Source organism: Aotus nancymaae, unplaced genomic scaffold (genome assembly GCF_030222135.1).
Source record: "Aotus nancymaae isolate 86718 unplaced genomic scaffold, 86718_ANA_hifiasm-v0.15.2.pri h1tg000018l, whole genome shotgun sequence".
Lineage (NCBI taxonomy): Eukaryota > Metazoa > Chordata > Mammalia > Primates > Aotidae > Aotus > Aotus nancymaae.
The window spans coordinates 3,759,157-3,778,706 of record NW_026988430.1 but is presented as its reverse complement, the minus strand read 5'-3'; the positions used below and the strand labels follow the sequence as shown (position 1 = coordinate 3,778,706).

Here is a 19,550-nt window from a genome sequence, read left to right as displayed (position 1 = left end):
TGCAATGGCACAATCTCAGCTCACTACAACCTCCACCTCCTAGGTTCAAGCAATTCTCCTGTCTTAGCCTCCTGAGTAGCTGGGACTACAGACATGTGCCACAAAGCCCAGCTAATTTTTTGTATTTTAGTAGAGGTGGGGTTTTACCATGTTGGTCAGACGGGTCTCAAACTCCTGACCTCAGGTGATCCACCCATATCAGTCTCCCAAAGTGCTGGGATTACAGGCCTAGGCCACTGTGCTCAGCTGCCAGACTACTTTTTAAACAATTTTTTTTGTAAAGATAAAATCTTGCACCTACGTTGCTCAGGCCAATCTCAAACTCCTGCCTCAAGCAATCCTCCCACTCTAGCCTCCCAAAGTGCTGGGATTCCAGACCTGAGACACAGTACCTGACCTGTTTTGAGGGCTTTCTTCACACAGAAGTTTTATATATTGATATAATCAAACTTACAATCTTCCTTTGGTTTCTATATTTTATACCTTGAAGAAGTCTATCTCTACCCAAAGGCTATATTTTCTCTACCACTTTATACTGTTATTCTGTATATGCTCAACATTCAGGCTTTTAATAATACCACCTTTATCCCATGCTAAATTTCATAAAGAGGAATGTCTTTGAACTTTGTTCCCCTAACCTATTTGCTTATTGCACATTTTATAATAATATTTGAAATCTGATAGATATAGATTCAGGTTCTTTCCCATTATCATTTAAAATATTTTCTTACATATTTTCTCACCTATTTTCTCTTTCAAATGACTTTTAAGATCAAGATGGTCAGGTTAATGAGAAATTCAGTTTGAATTTTGATTCTGATTGCATTTAATTATTTGAGAGTTGTGACAGCTGTCCAATACTGACTTTTCCATTTAGAAACAAGGCAAAAAAAATATATATATATATATTTTCTACTACATTATCCCTTAACAAGAACAGTTTGTTTGCTTGCTTTGAGACAGAGCCTTACTGTTGCTGAGGCTGGCAGGATATTGGCTCACTGCAACCTCCGCCTCTCAGGTTCAAGCAATCCTTCTGCCTCGGCCTCCAAAGTAGGTAGGCGTGTACCACCATGCTTGGTTAATTTTAGTACTTTCAGTAGAGACGGGGTTTCGTCATATTGGCCAGGCTGGTCTCGAATTCCTGACCTCTGGTGATTTACTTGCCTGGCCAGGAATGGTTTATTTTTGTATGCCATCTTATTTTGGGTCATTGTAGTAAACCGATTAATTCTTTTTTTTTTTTTTTGAGGACGACAGAGTCTCAATTTGTTGCCCAGGGTGGAGTGCAGTGGCATGATCTCGCCTCACTGCAACCTCCACCTCCCAAGTGCAAGCGATTCTCCTTCCTCAGCCTCAGCATCCCAAAGTGCTGGAATCACAGATGTGAGCCAAACTGCCTAGCCCTAAACCCATTAATTCCAACTGTTGATTCTCTTAGGTTTATGTAGATGCTAGCACCTATAAATGTTTGGTTGCTTCATTTCCATTATTTTTTATTCTTTTTGTTGCCTTACTACATGAGCTGAAATCTCAAATATATACTTAAACAAATGCAGAGATACAGGAACTCTTAGTTTGTTGCTGACTTTAATAGGAACGCGCCTAGAATGAGATGGAGTTTCACTCTTGCCCAGGCTGGAGTACAGTGCCTCGATCTTGGCTCACTACAACCTCTGCCTTCCAGTTTCAAGCGATTCTCCTGCCTCAGCCTCCCAAGTAGCTGGGATTACAGGCACCTGCCACCATGTCCGGTTAATATAAATATATATATATTTTTGGTATTTTTAGTAGAGATAGGGTTTCACCATGTTGGTCAGGCTGGTCTCGAACTCCTGACCTCGTGATCCACCTGCCTCAGCCTCCCAAAGTGCTGGGATTACAGGCATGAGCCACTGCACCTGGCGTGTACCTAGTATTTCTATTTTAATGTTTGTTGTAAATTTCTGGTAGACAGCCTTAATCAAGTTAAGAAAATATCCTATTAATTTCTAAGAGGGTTTTTTAAAAAAAAAAATCAGGAATGGGTATCAAAAATATACTATTTACTACTTTTTTAAGATTAATCATACTGAGTTGTTTTTTATTGAGATGGAGGTTTACTCTGTCACCCAGCCTGGGGTGCAATGGCACGATCTCAGCTCACTGCAACCTCCACCTCCCAGGTTCAAGAGATTCTCCCACCTCTGCCTTCCGAGTAGCTGGGACTACAGGTGTGTGCCAACATGCCCGGCTAATTTTTTGTATTTTCAGTAGGAACGAGGTTTCACCATGTTGGCCAGGTTGGTCTTGAACTCCTGACCTCAAGTGATCCACCCACCTCAACTTCTCAAAGTGCTGAGATTACAGGCATGAGCCACCATGCCTGGCCATAAATTACTTAATGTTGAACCAATCTTGTGTTCATTGGAAAAATTGTACTTGGTGATATGGTTTGGCTGTGTCTCTACCCAAATCTCATCTTGAATTGTAGGTCCCATAATCCCCACATGGTGGAAGGGACCTGGTGGGAGGTAACTGAATCATGGGGGTGCTTTCACCCATGCTATTCTCATGATAGGAAGTTCTCACCAGATCTGATGGTTTAATAAGGGGCATCCCCCTTCACTTGTCTCTCATTCTTCTCCTTTCTGCTGCTATGTGAAGGAGGACATATTTGCTTCCCCTTCTGCCATTATTGTAAGTTTCCTGAGGCCTCCCAGCCATGTTGAACTGTGAGTCAATTAAACCTCTTTCCTTTATAAATTACCCAGTCTTGGGTATGTTTTTATTAGCAGCATAAGAGTAGACGAATAATACACTTGGCCATGATTATTTTTTTTCATATCCTACTGTATTCCAGTTATATTATTCAGTATCTTTATATCTGATTTCTTATAAAAATTAGACTATAATCTTCTTGTTTTCCTTTTTGAGACAGTCTCACTTTGGCATATGCTACCATGCCCAGCTAATTTTTGTATTTTTATTTTTTTGAGATAGAGTCTCACTCTTGTCACCCAGGCTAGAGTGCAGTGGCATGATCTCAGCTCACTGCAACCTCCACCTCCCAGGCTCAAGTGATTCTCATGCCTCAGCCTCCCAAGTAGCTGGAACTACAGGTATGCACCACCAAGCCCTGGCTAATTTTTATATTTTTAGTAGAGATGGGCTTTCACCACGTTGGCCAGGCTGGCCTCAAACTCCTGACCTCAGGTGATCCACCCGCCTCAGCCTCCCAAAGTGCTGTGATTACAGGAGTGAGCCAATGCACTCAGCCAAATTTTTGTATTTTTACTAGAGGCAGAGTTTGGCCATGTTGGCCTCAAGAGATCCACCCACCTCAGCCTCCCTGAGTGCTGGGGTTACAGGTATGAGCCACCATGCCTGGCCTTGCCCAGTGTTTCTGAGAAGGGAGTGCCAGCCTTATAAAATAAGCTTCTAAATTTACTACCTTTAACTGCGTTCTGGAAATGACCATGTAATCTGGGAAGTAAAAGGTCCTTATTGGAAAAAATTATCATCTAGGCTTAAAAACTGCCTGGGATTGAAGTCTTTCAACTAACATTACAATGTCCTCTATATTTAACAATCTATTCAATTTTCCTACTATTTCTTGAGCCAATATTATCATACATTTTCCTAGAAAAATCACACAGGTCATTTAGTTTTCCAATTTTATTATTATTATTACTGAGACATAGTCTCATTCTGTTGCCCAGGCTGGAGTATAGTGGCACGATCTTGGCTCACTGCAACCTCTGCCTGAAGGTTGAAGTGATTCTCATGCCTCAGCCTCCTTAGTAGCTGGGATTACAGGGGCATGGCACCACACCTGGCTAATGTTTGTATTTTTAGTAGAGATGGGGTTTCACCATGTTGGCCAGGATGGTCTCAAACTCCTGACCTCAAGTAATCCACTGCACTCAACAAATTTTCAAATTTAACAGGACAGAGTACTCTCATAAGTTTGAAGATCATCTGAGTTCATTTTACGTTGACTTTCTCATTCCTATATACTTCATTTATATCTTTTCTCTTGACTAAATTGGTTTTGTCTATTTTACAGGTCTTTTTTAAAAGCTAGTTTTTGGTTTTACCAATTAAGCTTATTGAACTATTTTCTATTTTATTAAGGTCTGCTTTTATTTATTATTAAGTCTTCCCTCCTCCTTTCTGTAGACTTATTTTGCCATTCTTATTCTTACACTGAACACATAGTTCATTTTCTGTCTTTGTTTTTATAAAGATTCACTGAAGACTGTCTATCTTCTGTAGGCTACATTGGCTGGATCTGACAGGCTTTTCTTATCAGGACCCTCATTATTACTGATATCTTCAGTCCCTAAGTTTTATTTTAATCTTAACGGCTTAGCTGTTTTTATATATATATATATAACTTTTTTTTGAGAGAGTCTACCTCTGTCACCCAGGCTAGAGTGGAGTGGCGCAACCTTGGTACACTGCAACCTCTACCTCCCGGGTTCAAGTGATTCTTGTACCTCAGCCTCCCAAGTAGCTGGGATTACAGGCGCCTGCCAGCACGCCCGGCTAATTTTTGTATTTTTAGTAGAGATGGGGTTTCGTCATGTTGGCCAGGTTGGTCTCCAGGTCCCGACCTCAAGTGATCCGCTGCTTCGGCCTCCCAAAGTGCTGGGATTCAGGCATGAGCCACTGCACCTGGCCCCAGATTTACATTTAAATCTTATCATAAGATAAATTTTCTTTGCTTGATGAACACTTGTTTTTTTGGCAGGGTTTTGTTCTGTTGCCGGGCTGAAGTGCAGTGGCATGATCATGGCTCACTGCACCCCCAATCTCCCAAGGTCAAGCAATCCTCTTGTCTCAGCCACCTGGTAGCTGGGACTACAGGCATGTGCCACCATGCCTGGCTAATTTTTGTATTTTTCATAGAGGTGGGGTTTCACCAGGTTGCCAGGTTAGTCTTGAAAACATGAATGTTTGCAGGGTCTTAAGTATTTCCCACTTATTCGTGGTAAGGAAAATAATAGTAACTATACGTGGAAAAATCAATCATCTTGGCTAAGGATGAAAATTGAGGAGCAGAGGACCATTATGTCTCTCTAAATGAAACTCTCTTAAGAAGAAAAGAAAAGAAAGAAAGAAAAGAAAAGAAGGAAGAAACAAAGAAGAAATAAAATCAAAAAGATAAAGAAAGAAAGAAAGAAAGAAAGAGGAAGGAAAGAAGGAAGGAAGGAAGGAGGAAAGGAGGGAAGGAAGGAAGGAGGGAGGGAAGGGAGGGAGGGATGGGAGGGAGGAAGGGAGGAAGGAAGGGAGGAAGGAAGGAAGGAAAGAAAGAAGGAATACAAACTACTTATGCAGTACGCTGGCCAAGAATGCATAACCTGAAATCTAATCATGAGGAAACATTAGACAAGTACAGTATGAGAAATACTCTATTTTAAAAAAAAGATTATTCCTCGAAAACATCAATGTCAGAAAAAGACAAAAACTGACCAATTGTTCCAGATGAAATGTGACTAAAGACACGAGGGCTAAATGTAATACCTGATCCTGGACTGGATGATGTATGAAAAGTAACGAAGTGCCACCAAGGACACTATGGAATCAACGGACAAAACTGGAACATGGAAGATTAAATTTAACGAAATTGCTAGCTATATAAATAGAATATCCTTATTACTGGGAACTGACTATTTATTTGTGGGAAAAGGTATTTCTTTGATATGTGCAACTTACTCTCAAATGGTTTAAGAAAAGCCTATTGTGTACTGCACACACACACCCCCAACACACAAAGTGCAGATGATAAAGCAAATGGTATAAAATGTTAACAATAGGTGTATTTAATAAAATATTACTATTCTGTGTGTTAATCTTGCAACTTTATAAATTTGAAATTAATTCCAAATACAAATGGTTGAAAAGCCACAGAATTTTCTTTTTAATGTAGAACATACTCACTCCCGTAATCCCAGCACTTTGGGAGGCCAAGTCGGATGGATCACGAGGCCAGGAGTTTGAGACCAGCGTGGCCAAGATGGTGAAACCCCATCTCTACTAAAAATACAAAAATTAGCCAGGTGTGGTGGTGGGTGCTTGTATTACCAGCTACTGGGGAGGCTGAGGCAGGATAATTGCTTGAACCCAGGAGGCAGAGGCTGCAGTGAGCAGAGATTGCACCATTGTACTCTAGCCTGGGCGACAGAGCAAGACTTTGTCTTTAGGAAAAAAAAATAATTATAAAAAATAATTATAACATAAAGCTACATTTTTCCCCTCATTTTTTTTCTTTTTGTTTTTTAAGGCTAGTCAAGTGAAACAGTGGGAGTGGAAAATTCCCCCTATGTTCTTCACCTACAAAAATGGAATACTATAAAACACTATAAAACAGAAGTGGTCAAACCATTTCACACCTCTCTCATTAAAGTATCTGCAATTATTATATTAGCCACCTCATAAAGTTCAAATCCTGTAATGGCCATTGGATGATAAAAGAAACACAACAAGGCAAAGAAAAGGCATCAGGACTAACAAGAACAAAACGACTTTCATTCTTCTTTTTCTTTTGAGACAGAGTCTCACTATGTAGACCTCGCTATGTAGACCAGTGGTGTGAACTTGGCTCACTGCCAACTCCAACTCATGATCTGCCCATCTGGCCTCCCAAAGTGCTGGGATTACAGGCATGAGCCACCATGCCCAGCCAGCTTTCATTTTTCTAAGGCATAAGTTCCAGACCAAAAAAAAGGTTTAGGAGAGCCTTGAAGCACCTAACTTCCTGTTGGACATAACATATTTAAAAGATAAGCTTAGGGTAAAACTTATCCTAACTGACTTGTCTGTTTTGTGTTAAACACACACGATCAAGTCACAAGGGTAAATAATGCTTTATCATGGCCAGGCACGGTGGCTCACACCTGTAATCCCAGCACTTTGGGAGGCCGAGGCCTGTTGAGATTTACTCGGGGTAGTTGGCAAAATATTACAGAAAATAATTAGGGTAAGTTATTGATTATAGTTTCAGACCTTTTGGCCTTCCACTATAATCTACAACTTTCCCTAAATATTTTCTGTAATATTTTGCCAACCACCCCAAGTTAATCTCAACAGAGGTGGGCAGATCACCTGAGGTCAGGAGTTGGAGACCAACCTGGCAAACCTGGTAAAACCCCATCTCTACTAAAATTACAAAAATTAGCTGGGTATGGTGGCAGGCACCTGTAATCCCGCCACTTGGGAGGCTGAGGCAGGAGAACTGCTTGAGAACCCAGGAGGTGGAGGCTGCAGTGAACTGAGACGGCGCCACTGCACTCCAGCCTGGGCGATAAGAGCAAAACTCCTTTTCAGAAGAAATACTAATAATGCTGTATCATAATAAAATTCCATTTTAAAATCAGACCAAACTGCCTAAACCAATATTGGAGCACCGTAAAAATAGTTTTAAGCTTAGAAGAGACCTCCCAAAGCTGTATTTCAATTTACCACTTTGTCATAAAGGAGATTTTTTTAAAGCACAAAACAAGGAAACTTACAGTTCATCTCGTTGTCTCTGGGACAGCACCATCTTGGCTGTACTGTCAAGCTTATCTGATGTAGTGGTATGTCCCTCCTTTGGGAAATCAAAAAGCTTTTCAATCCGTGGACTTATAATTTAAATATGCCACTCAGTGTCTTCCACACAGGGGAAAAAGATTCTTTTACAAATGAATCCAACTAGTAACCAGAAGATATTCAACAAGTAAGATTCATTCCACCTAAGGAGAAAGAGAGAAAAAAGATTTCATTTAAAATTTAAATTACTTCTAAATTATTAGTTGTAGTACCCACTTTCAAAGATAAAGTTTCCTGTGATGTTAGTATAAATATCAAATGATGATTTTCAACTTACTATGAAAGTCGACTAATGTCAAAAATCATATTGTTTTATGTATTTTAAACTACTTTTTAAATTAATAATTAAATGAGCCAAAACAGCATTACTTTTAACATAAATTTACTCACTCCCAACTATATTAACCTGCCAGATACATCTGATTTCAGATATTAACATATAAGTCTAAAAGACTGTATTTATCTCTTAGAGACAAAAAGTAAAATTTCAAATTTATAAAAAAGGTATAAAAGGTAAAACAGACAAGAGTTTCATGAACTGCACAAGCCAAACAATGCCAACTATCACTGAAGTAACCTTCAAGGTTGAATGTTAATCACCAATAACCTCAGAATGGCCGATATTTTAAAAATATACTGTTCAGCAATCTTATGCTTTTTTTTTTTCTGAGATATACTCTCACTCTTCTCACACAGGTTGGAGTGCAGTGGGGTGATCACGGCTCACTGCAGCCTTCCGTCTCTGGGCTTAAGCGATCTTCCCGCCTCAGTCTCAGCCTCCCAAGCAACTGGGACTACAGGCACACACCACCATGCCTAGCTAATTTCTAAAATTTTTTTGTAGAGACAGGTGTCCCTACGTTCCTGGTCTCAAACTCCTGTGCTCATGAAATCATCCTGCCTTGGCCTCCCAAAGTGCTGGAATCTTATGCTGTCTTAACCAATGCACTTAAGTGGACATGTATTTGAAATCGTCTTATTTAAAACAGAGGCTACTGGTGTTTATATAAAATTCGACTGGAAGAGGCAATTCAAAGCAATAAAAAATCATCCTCCAAATGAAATGAAATTAACATATAATCAAGAGCCTGTGGGACAACCAATCTAGAAACCTATCATGGACAGAAGAGTTAAGAAGGACCATTTCCTGAGTACCTTTTAAATGCCATGCCAGTCACTGTTCCAGGCACTGGGAATACGGTGGTGAATAAGCCAGTGAAGGAAGAAAAATGAGGCTGGATGTGGTGGTTCACACACGTATTCCCAGCACTTCAGGGGGCTAAGGCAGGAGGATCACTTGAGCCCAGGAGTTCAAGAGCAGCCCGGGAAACATAGAAGATCCCGTCTCTAAAGAAAATTTTAAAACTTAGGTAGGTGTGGTGGTGCATGCTTACTTGAGAAGCTGAGGCAGGAGGAATGCTTGCCACCCAGGAGTTCAAGGTTACAGTAAGGTACAATCATGCCACTGCACTCCAGCCTAGGTGACAAAGCAAGATCCAATTTCTTTTAAAGGAAAAAAAAAATGCATACCTTGGGGTTTCAAATATGAGCCCTGAGGCCAGGCCCAGTGGCTCATGCCTGTAATCCTAACACTTTGGGAGGCTGAGGCGGGCAGATCACTTGAGGTCAGGAGTTCAAGACTAGCTTGGCCAACATGGTGAAACCCCGCCTCTACTAAAAATACAAAAATTAGCTGGAAATCGCTTGCACCTGGGAGGCAGAAGTTGCAGTAAGCCGAGATTGTGCCACTGCAGTCCAGCCTGGGCAACAGACGGAGACTCCATCTCAAAAACAAACAAACAAAAAACAAACCTGAGCCCTGAATGAAAAAGTGACAGTTCAGGTGCTCACTCTGGCAACTGCCATTTGATTAGAGATCCTTATCTGAAGAGCAATTCTAGTAAATATAAGCAGGAATTTATCTTATTATCCTTAATGATTCTTCTGACCTGGAGCCCAGCTAACTATAAATGATAGCTGAAAGCCATCACTACCACTCCATCTAAATTCTGAGAAAGATGATTGGTGTCAGTAAGAAACAGTGGAATTAGAACCAAACACAACAGACAACCCAGTAAACCATACTTCTTTGGTACTCAACAACTGCCAATTATCCAAGCCTCACTTTTCTTCCTATTTTTTTCTTCTTTGAGACAGGGTCTTATTCTGTCATCCAGGCAGGTGTACAGTGGCAGCACAATCATGGTTCACTGCAGCCTCAACCTGCTGGGCTCAGGTAATCCCCCCACCTCAGCCTCCTGAGTAGCTAGCTGGAACTACAGGCATGTGCCACCAACCCCAGCTAAATTTGTTTCTTTTTTTTGTATTTTTTGTAGAGACAGGGTTTTACCATGTTTCCCAGGTTGGTCTCAAATTTCTGAACTCAAGCAATCCTCCTGCCTCGGCCTCTCAAAGTCCTAGGATTACAAGCGTGAGCCACCATGCCTGGCCCAAGGCTCACTTTTCTAAGTCTTAACTGTCCCCAAGCCAAAGTATCTAGGCACTCATATATTCTGAAAAAGGTCATGGCACCATGAGACACTTCATATGGTGAAGATTCCTGATGGTACCTGAACTGTCTACAGGTTTTTACTCTCTGGTACAACAATCCACTAACAAAGAATAAATCATATAAATTAGAGTGAAAAAGAGGTATAGCAAAGATCCCTGCTGTAATCAGAAAAACCACTGTATTATATATATTACAGAGTCCAATTTAATTATAAGCAGACCTCTGCTAGCCAGAAAAGCAAATCAATATACAAGAATAATGACAGTGCCGTGCATGGTGGCTCACATCTGTAATCCCAGCACTTTGGGAGGCTGAGGTGGGAGGCTTGCTTGAGCCCAGGAGTTTGAGACCACCCTGGGAAACACAGCAAGACTCCGTCTCTACAAGAAGTAAAAAAAAATTAGCCAGGAATCGTGGCACACACCGGTAGTCCCAGCTACTCAGGAGGCAGAGGCAGGAGGATCGCTTGAGCCCAGGAGGTCAAGGCTGCAGTGAACCATGACTGTGGCACTGCACTCCGGGCTGGGTGACAGAGAGAAACCCGGTCTGTTAAGAAATAAAAATAAAAGAATAATGACAGTAATGGAACTGTAGGATTATGTAATAATGATAAAACACAAATCATTAAATACGCTGGTGTACTGAATAAATTATTAATTCAACAAACATATAAAGAACAGTTAATTTATATTATGTGCTAGGTATTATCTTAAATACCATGTTTAATGGGGAAAAAGACTTGGTCTTTTTTTTTTTTTTGAGATGGAGTTTTGCTCTTGTTGCCCAGGCTGGAGTGCAGTGGCACAATCTCAGCTCACTGCAACCTCCACCTCCCGGCTTCAAGCAATTCTCCTGCCTCAGCCTCCCAAGTAGCTGGAATTACAGTTGTCCACCACTATGCCAGACTACTTTTTGTATTTTTAGTAGAGACAAGGTTTCGCCATGTTGGCCAGGGTGGTTTCGAACTCACTTCAAGTGATCCACCCACCTCGGCCTCCTAAAGTGCTGGGATTACAGGCATCAGCCACCACACCCCACCACCAGACTTGGTCCTTATATTCAAGAAGTTAAAGTCTACTGGAAGAGTCAGCCAAGGCAGCAATTAAAGCAGCGTGACTAATGTGACAAGTACTGCCACCTGTGGGTGATGACTCAGGATGAAACTGAGCAGGCAAGCAGGCCACAAAATATGCTCAGGTCTTTATAATTTATCCCAGGGTCAATGGGGAGCCATTAGATAAATTTTTTAGAAAAAAATCATTCTCACTTACATAGTGAAGAATAGACCAGACAAGAGGCTTGCAGTAACGAAGGTGACAGATAATAGAGGTCTACACTAGGATTACAGGAGTAAAAAAGATAATTAGATGCATTTAAGTTGTTTACTGGGTAAATCTTACAAGACTAGTGACTCAATGTGGACAGCCAGAAAGGAAGAAAGTCGGTCAAGGAGTCAAGTCATTTCCGGCTTACAACTAAGTTGAGGCCGGGTACAGTGGCTCATGCCTATAATCCAAGGACTCTGAGAGGCCAAGACAGGTGGATCACCTGAGGTCAGGAGTTCGAGACCAGCCTGGCCAACATGGTGAAACCCCATCTCTACTAAAAATACAAAACATTAGCTGGGCGTAGTGGTGGCTACCTGTAATCCCAGCTACTTGAGAGGCTGAGGTAGGAGAACTGCTTGAACCTGGCAGAAGGAAGTTGCAGTTGAGCTGAGATTGCACCATTGCACTCCAGCCTGGGCGACAGAGCCAAACTCCATCTCAAAAAACAAAACGAAAAACAATGAAGTTGAACAGTTGAACAGCAAACTAGAATGTGTGAGGGATGAAGAAAATATGATTAACTCCATTATAGATATGTTGATTCTAAGATGCCTGTGAAATTTCCAGTAGGAAGCTGTAACAAACAAGTTAGTTTTGAAGAGAACCAAACTATCCAAAAAAAATGGTTTGCTACTTTTTATGTAGAAATGTTTACTGAAGCCACAGCAGTGGATAAGATTACCCATGGAGACTGTGCAGAGCAACACCAATATTTAAAACAGTCTACAACAGAGGCTGAAAGTTATAGTTCAAGAGAGGTAAAAGAAAGAGGAGAGAGTATGTCTCAAAAGCCAAGAGAGTATTTCCAGGAAGCAATCAACAGTATCCAAAGTTGTACAACTCTCGAGGAAAGTAAGGCTGGATCAGTCTGTTGTATTCAGCAAGGAGCTCATTAATAACCTTGAATGAGAATGGTTTCAGTAAAATGATTTCACATGGCAGAAATAATATGCAAATGAGCAAAGAGATGAAGTAGGGATGGTATCATAAACAAGTATTTTAAAAGTAGATGAAAATATTGAAAAGTAGTTTTTCTTTTTCTTTTTTTTTTTTTTTCAGCCTAATTGATACTTAAATCCTGATGGTCTAGGTATGATGCCTTACAAATTAAAAAAAAAAAAGAAATCCTGGCTGGGCTTGGTGGCTTACACCTGTAATCTCAGCACTTTGGGAGGCTGTGGTGGGTGGATCACCTGAGGTCAGGAGCTCAAGACCAGCCTGACCAACAGTGGGAAAACCGCGTCTCTACTAAAAATACAAAAATTAGCCAGGTGTGGTGGCAGGCACCCGTAATCCCAGCTACTCAGGAGGCTGAGGCAGAAGAAATTCTGGAACCCAGGAGGCTGAGGTTACAGTGAGCTGAGATTATGCCACTGTATTCCAGCCCTGGTGACAGAGTGAAACTCCAGCTCAAAAAAAAAAAAAAGAAAAAGAAAAGAAATCCTAATGTTGGAGAAAAGACTATAGGAGAAATGAAGAAATAACCAAAGCCTAGTAAAACAACAAAAAGGCAACGAGACCATGGGTATGATTATAGTTATATACCTATAATTTATATACCTATAACTGGTATAGTGATGGAATAACAACTACCACCTATATAGTATTCTTGGCACAAAAATCAAAGATGAATCAAGCCTCTGGCTCCAACTATCAATTTGCAAGAAGTATAGAGGGCAGAAGAATACAGTATATCATTGCTCCTCAGTATCCATGGGGCAATGGTTCTAGGACCTCTAGGATTTTGGTATCCGAGGTTGCTCAAGTCCCTGATAAAAAATGGTGTATTGGAAATCAGATGTCTCAAAATCAAACAAAAAAAAAGAAAAAAAAATGGTGTAGTATTTACATATAACCTATGCATTTCTTCTCCTATAATATAATCTCTAGATTACATATAATATGATGTAAATATTATGTAAATAGTTGTTATAATGTATTATTTAGTGAATGACAAGAAAAAAGTCTGTACATATTCAGTACAGACATTTTTTTTTTCTAGTATTTTCAATCCGAAATTGAATTCACAGATGCAGAACCCAGAGATACAGAGGACCAACTGTATGTTAAAGACACCATAAGGATACCATCAGCAAAATCTAGACTGTCAAAAGTCCTACAAAACAAATGATGCAATTTCTTCAATAAATACCAAAGGAAGAAAAAGAGATAGAAAGGGAAACCTATGGATTAAGTGAGAGAAGTGACGTATCAACCAACTGCAATTTATAGACTTAATTTAGATCTAGATTCAAACAAATTATAAAAGAAACCAATGAACAAAGTGGGGAAATCTGAACACTGGCTGGACAGCTGATAATATTAAATAACTGATTATTTTTAAAAGTGATAACAGTATTATGGTTATTTTTTAAAGTCTTTCAGAAATACACAATGAGGCTGGGTGTGGAGGCTCAGCCTGAAATCCCAAGACTTTGGGAGGCTGAGGCAGGAGGACTGCTTGTGGTCAGGAGTTCAAGACCAGCCTGAGGAACACAGCAAGACCACATCTCTACAAAAAGAAAATACACAATGAAAAAGCTACATCAGCCAGGCACGGTGGCTCACACCTGTAATCCCAGCACTTGGGGAGGCTGAGGTGGGTGGATCACAAGGTCAGGAGTTTGAGACCAGCCTAACCAACATAGTGAAATCCCATCTCTACTAAAAATACAGAAATATTAGCTGGGCGTGGTGGCATGCGCCTGTAATCCCAGCTACTCGGGAGGCTGAGGCAGAAGAATTGTTTGAACCAGGGAGATGGAGGTTGCAGTGAGCCAAGATCGTGCCACTGCACTCCAGCCTGGGCAACAAGAGCAAATCTCCATTTCAAAAAAAAAAGAAAAAAAAGGAAAAGCAACATCAAATCAAAGTAAAATAATGTCTGTGACTTGCTTCAAAAAAAAACTGAGTAATGACTGAATGAGAGACATTTATGAAACAAGACAGGCTTTGAATTGCTAACTGTTGAGGCTGGGTAATGGGTACATAAGGGTTCATTACACTATTCTCTAACTTTGTGTAAGGGCCTGACATTTTCCATAATAATTTTTTTTTTTTTTTTTAATCAGGAGAGGAACTAGAGGATCATGGCAGACAGGAGGGAGGACTAGATTGCAGCTCTGGACAGAGCAGCATGTGGAGACTTACACACTGTGAATTTTAGCTCCAGATCCACTGCAAGAACAAACCAGCAATCCCAAGAGGATCCACAGCCCCTCTGAAGGAAGTGAACTGCTCCTGCAGGACCCAGGAGACATCCCACATACTGTGAGTGCCCCAACTGCGGAAGTGAGAAAGGGAGACCCTCCTCTCTGAGCACACACCCCTACTGGAGAAGCTGAAGGTCTGTTTGTGGGAGAAGTTTCAGACTTCAACTGACAAAGCCAAGCGAAATGCAGGGGTAGAGGAAGCAGCAAAAACGCCCTGGGAGCTCACTGGGTCCCAAGCAGCCCATTCTTGCCTGGCACAATAGGGATCCACTGGGAGGGTGGCCAGAGGAGCAGGGGGGTAAAACTCCACAGGGAGAAGGAATTCTCTAGCTGAACTTTGGCACAACCTTGACTCACTGCAGCCTCCGCCTCCCGGGTTCTAGTGATTCTCCTGCCTCAGTCTCCCAAGTAGCTGGGATTACAAGCACGCACCACCAGCACGTGCCACCACACCCGGCTAATTTTTGTATTTTTAGTAGAGATGAGGTTTCGCCATGTTGGTTAGGCTGGTCTTGAACTTCTGACCTCAGGTGATCCACCCGCCTCAGCATCCCAAAATGCTGGGATTGCAGGCATGAGCCACCGCACCCAGCCTTGTCATAATTTTTTAATGACTGCATGAGATTTGATCATGTGGATATACTATTTTTAACAATCTTTTATTGCTAGATATTTAAATCGTGAATTTTCAACTACCAGCTCGAAGACAAGGTCTTTGAATTAACCCAACCTAATAAAGACAAAGAAAAAAGAATAAGAAAATATTAACAAAGTCCCCAAGAAGTCTGGGATTATGTTAAATGACAAACCTAAGAATAATTAGTGTTCCTGAGAACACTGAAGAAAAACTACAGTCGTTTTCAGACAAACAAATAACTGAGGAATAACTGAGGAAAACATCCCTGGCCTTGCTGGAGACCTAGACATTCGAATACAAGAAGCGCAAAGAACACCTCAGAAAGTCACCGCATAAAGATCTTCACCTAGGCACACTGTCATCAAGTCATCCAAAATTAAGAAGGAAAGAATCTTAAGAGCTGTGAGACAGAAGCACCAGGTAACCTATAAAAGAAACCCTATCAGATTAACAGCAGATTTCTCAGCAGAAACCATACAAGCTAGAAGGGATTGGGGGCCTATCTTCAGCCTCCTCAAACAAAACAATTATCACTGAAACGAAGCATCATGTATGAAGAAAAGCTACAGTCGTTTTCAGACAAATGCTGAGAGAATTCACAATTACCAAGCCACCATTAAAAGAACTGTTAAAAGGAGCTCTAAATCTTGAAACAAACCCTTGAAACACATCAAAACAGAACCCCTTTAAAGAATAAATCACATAGGACCTATAAAAGAAAAATACAAGTTAAAAAGACAAAGCATAAAACAAAACAAAACAAAAATACCAACGTACACAGACAACAAAAAGCATGATGAATGCAAGGGTACCTCACATTTCAATACGAACATTGAATGTAAACGGCTTAATGCTCCACTTAAAAGATACAGAACCTCAGACTGGATAAGAACTCACCAACCATCTGTGGCCTTCAGGAGACTCACCTAACACATAAGGACTAACATAAACTTAAAAGTAAAGGGGGTGGAAAAGGGCATTTCATGCAAACGGACACCAAAAGCAAGCAGGGGTAGTTATTCTTATATTAGAAAAAATAAATTTTAAAGCAACAGTGGTTAAGAGACAGGGGACGTTATATAATGGTAAAAGGTCTTGTCCAACAGGAAAATAACACAATCCTAAACATTATGCACCTAACACTGGAGCTCCCAAATTTATAAAACGATCACTAACGGACCTAAGAAATTAGATAGCAACACAATAATACTAGGGGACTTCAATACTGCACTGACAGCACTAGACAGGTCATCAAGACAGAAAGTCAACAAAAAAACAATGGATTTAAACTACACCTTGGAACAAATGGACTTAACAGATATATACAGAACATTTAATCCAACAACTGCAGAATACACATTCTATTTAACAGAGCATGGAACTTTCTCCAAGATAGGCCACAAAATGGGCCTCAATACATTTAAGAAAACTGAAATTATATCAAGCACTCTCTCAGACCACAATAGAGTAAAACTGAAAATCAACTCCAAAAGGAACCTTCAAAACCATGCAAATAGATGAAAATTAAATAACCTGTTCCTGAATGAGCATTGGGTCAAAAACGAAATCAAGATGGAAATTTAAAAATTCTTTGAACTGAATGACAATAATGATACAACCTCTGGGATACAGCCAAGGCAGTGGTAAAAGTTCATAGCCCTAAACGCCTACATCGAAAAGAGCACAGACAAACAATCTAAGGTCATACCTCGAGGAACTAGAGAAACAAGAACAAACTAAACTCAAACCCAGCAGAATAAAGAAAACAACCAAGATAGCAGCAGAACTAAATGAAAATGAAACAAACAAAAAACACAATACAAAAGATAAACACAACAAAAAGCTGTGCTTTGAAAACATAAACAAAATTGATAGACCATTAGCAAGATTAACCAAGAAGAGAGAAAATCTAAATAACCTCACTAAGAAATGAAATAGGAGATAGATATTACAACTGACACAACTAAAATACAAAAAGATCATTCAAGGCTACTATGAACATCTTTACACACATAAACTAGAAAACCTAGAGGAGATGAATAAATTCTTGGAAATTCTTGGAAAAATACAAACCTCCTCGCAATCCTTGGTCATGGATTTCATGACTAAAGAAGAAAAAAATCAGGAAGAATTAGATACCCTAAACAGACCAATAACAGGAGGCGAGATTGAAGTGGTAATTAAGAAATTACCAACAAACAGGCTCACACCTGTAATCCCAGCACTTTGGGAGACTAAGGCGGGTGGATCATGAGTTCAGGAGATCGAGACCATCCTGGTTAACATGGTGAAACCCCATCTCTCCTAAAAATACAAAAAATTAGCTGGGTGTGGTGGCACATGCCTGTAGTCCCAGCTACTTGGGAGGCTGAAGCAGGAGAACTGCTTGAACCCAGGAGGCGGAGGTTGCAGTGAGCCAAGATCGCACCATTGCACTCCAGCCTAGGCAACAGAGCCAGACTCCATCTCAAAAAAAAAAAAAGAAAAGAAAAGAAAAGAAGAAATTACCAACAATAAAAAGTCCAGGGACAGATGGATTCACAGCAGAATTCTATTAGACATTCAGAGTCAGAAGAGTTGGTACCAATCCTTCTGCACTATTCCACGAGATAGAGAAAGAAGGAACTCTCCCTAATTCATTTTATGAAGCTAGCATCACCCTAATACCAAGACCAGGAAAGTACACAACCAAAAAAGAAAACTACAGACCAATATCCTTGATGAACATAGACTAAAATCCTTAACAAAATACTAGCTAACCAAATCCAACAATATATCAAAAAGATAATCCACCATGATCAAGTGGGTTTCATACTAGGGATGCAGGGATGGTTTAACACATGCAAGTCGATAAATGTGATACACCACATAAACAGAATTAAAAACAAAAATCACATGATCATCTCAATAGATGCAGAAAAAGCATTCAACAAAATCCAGCATCCCTTTATGATTAAAACTCTCTGCAAAATTGGCATACAAGGGAAATACCTTAACGCAATAAAAGCCATCTATGACAAACCCACAGGCAGCATAATACTGAATGGGGAAAAGTTGAAAGTATTTCCTCTGAGAACTGGAACAAGACAAGAATGCCCACTCTCACCACTCCTCTTCAACATAGTACTGGAAGTCCTAGCCAGAGCAATCAGACAAAACAAAGAAAAAAAGGGCATCCAAATCGTCAGTAAAGAGGAAGTCAGAGTGTCACTGTTTGCTGATATGACTGTTTACCTTGAAAACCCTAAAGACTCCTTCAGATTGGACAGCATTCAATTTCAAAAATAAAATAAAAAAAAGACTCTTTCAGAAAGCTCCTAGAACTGATGAAAGAATTCAGCAAAGTTTCTCAATACAAGATTAATTTACATAAATCAGTAGCTCTTCTATACACCAAGAGCAACTAAGAATCAAATCAATAACTCAACCCCTTTTACAACAGCTACCAAAAAAACCCAAAAAAACAAAAAACAACAAAACCCCACAAACTTAGGAATGTACCTAACCAAAGAGTTGAAAGATCTCTACAAGGAAAACTACAAAACACTGCTGAAAGAAGTAATAGATGACACAAGCAAATGGAAACTTATCCCATGCTCATGGATGGATAGAATCAATGTTGTGAAAATGAATATACTGCCAAAAGCAATCTACAAGTCCAATGCAATCCCCAACAAATACCACCACCATTCTTCACAGAATTAGAAAAAACAATTCTAAAATCCATATGGAACCAAAAAAAAGCCTGCATAGCCAAAGCAAGACTAAGTAAAAAGAACAAATCTGGAGACATCACACTACCTGATTTCAAACAATACTATAAGGCCATAGTCACCAAAACAGCATGGTACTGGCATTAAAAATAGGCACATAGGCCGGGCGCGGTGGCTCACGCCTGTAATCCCAGCACTTTGGGAGGCCGAGGCGGGTGGATCACGAGGTCAAGAGATCGAGACCATCTTGGTTAACAAGGTGAAACCCCGTCTCTACTAAAAATACAAAAAATTAGCTGGGCATGGTGGCGCGTGCCTGTAATCCCAGCTACTCAGGAGGCTGAGGCAGGAGAACTGCCTGAACCCAGGAGGCGGAGGTTGCGGTGAGCCGAGATCGCGCCATTGCACTCCAGCCTGGGTAACAAGAGCGAAACTCTGTCTCAAAAAAAAAAAAAAAAAAAAAAAAAAATAGGCACATAGACCAATGGATCAGAATAGAGAACTCAGACATAAACCCAAATACTTACAGGCAACTAATCTTTAACAAAGCAAAAAAAAAACATACAGTAGGGA

The 19,550-nt window shown here is 40.3% G+C and overlaps 1 protein-coding gene across 1 annotated transcript in view; it reads right to left on the bottom strand.

Annotated features, from left to right (window-relative positions):
* Window positions 1–19,550, bottom strand: part of PAFAH1B1 (platelet activating factor acetylhydrolase 1b regulatory subunit 1) — a 104,578-nt gene that overhangs the window by 40,957 nt on the left and 44,071 nt on the right. Inside the window, exon 2 of the mRNA XM_064378115.1 lies at window positions 7,497–7,718. Within this exon, the coding sequence (XP_064234185.1) occupies window positions 7,497–7,528 (32 nt within the window). The 5' untranslated portion in view covers window positions 7,529–7,718. The remainder of the gene's footprint in view (window positions 1–7,496; window positions 7,719–19,550) is intronic.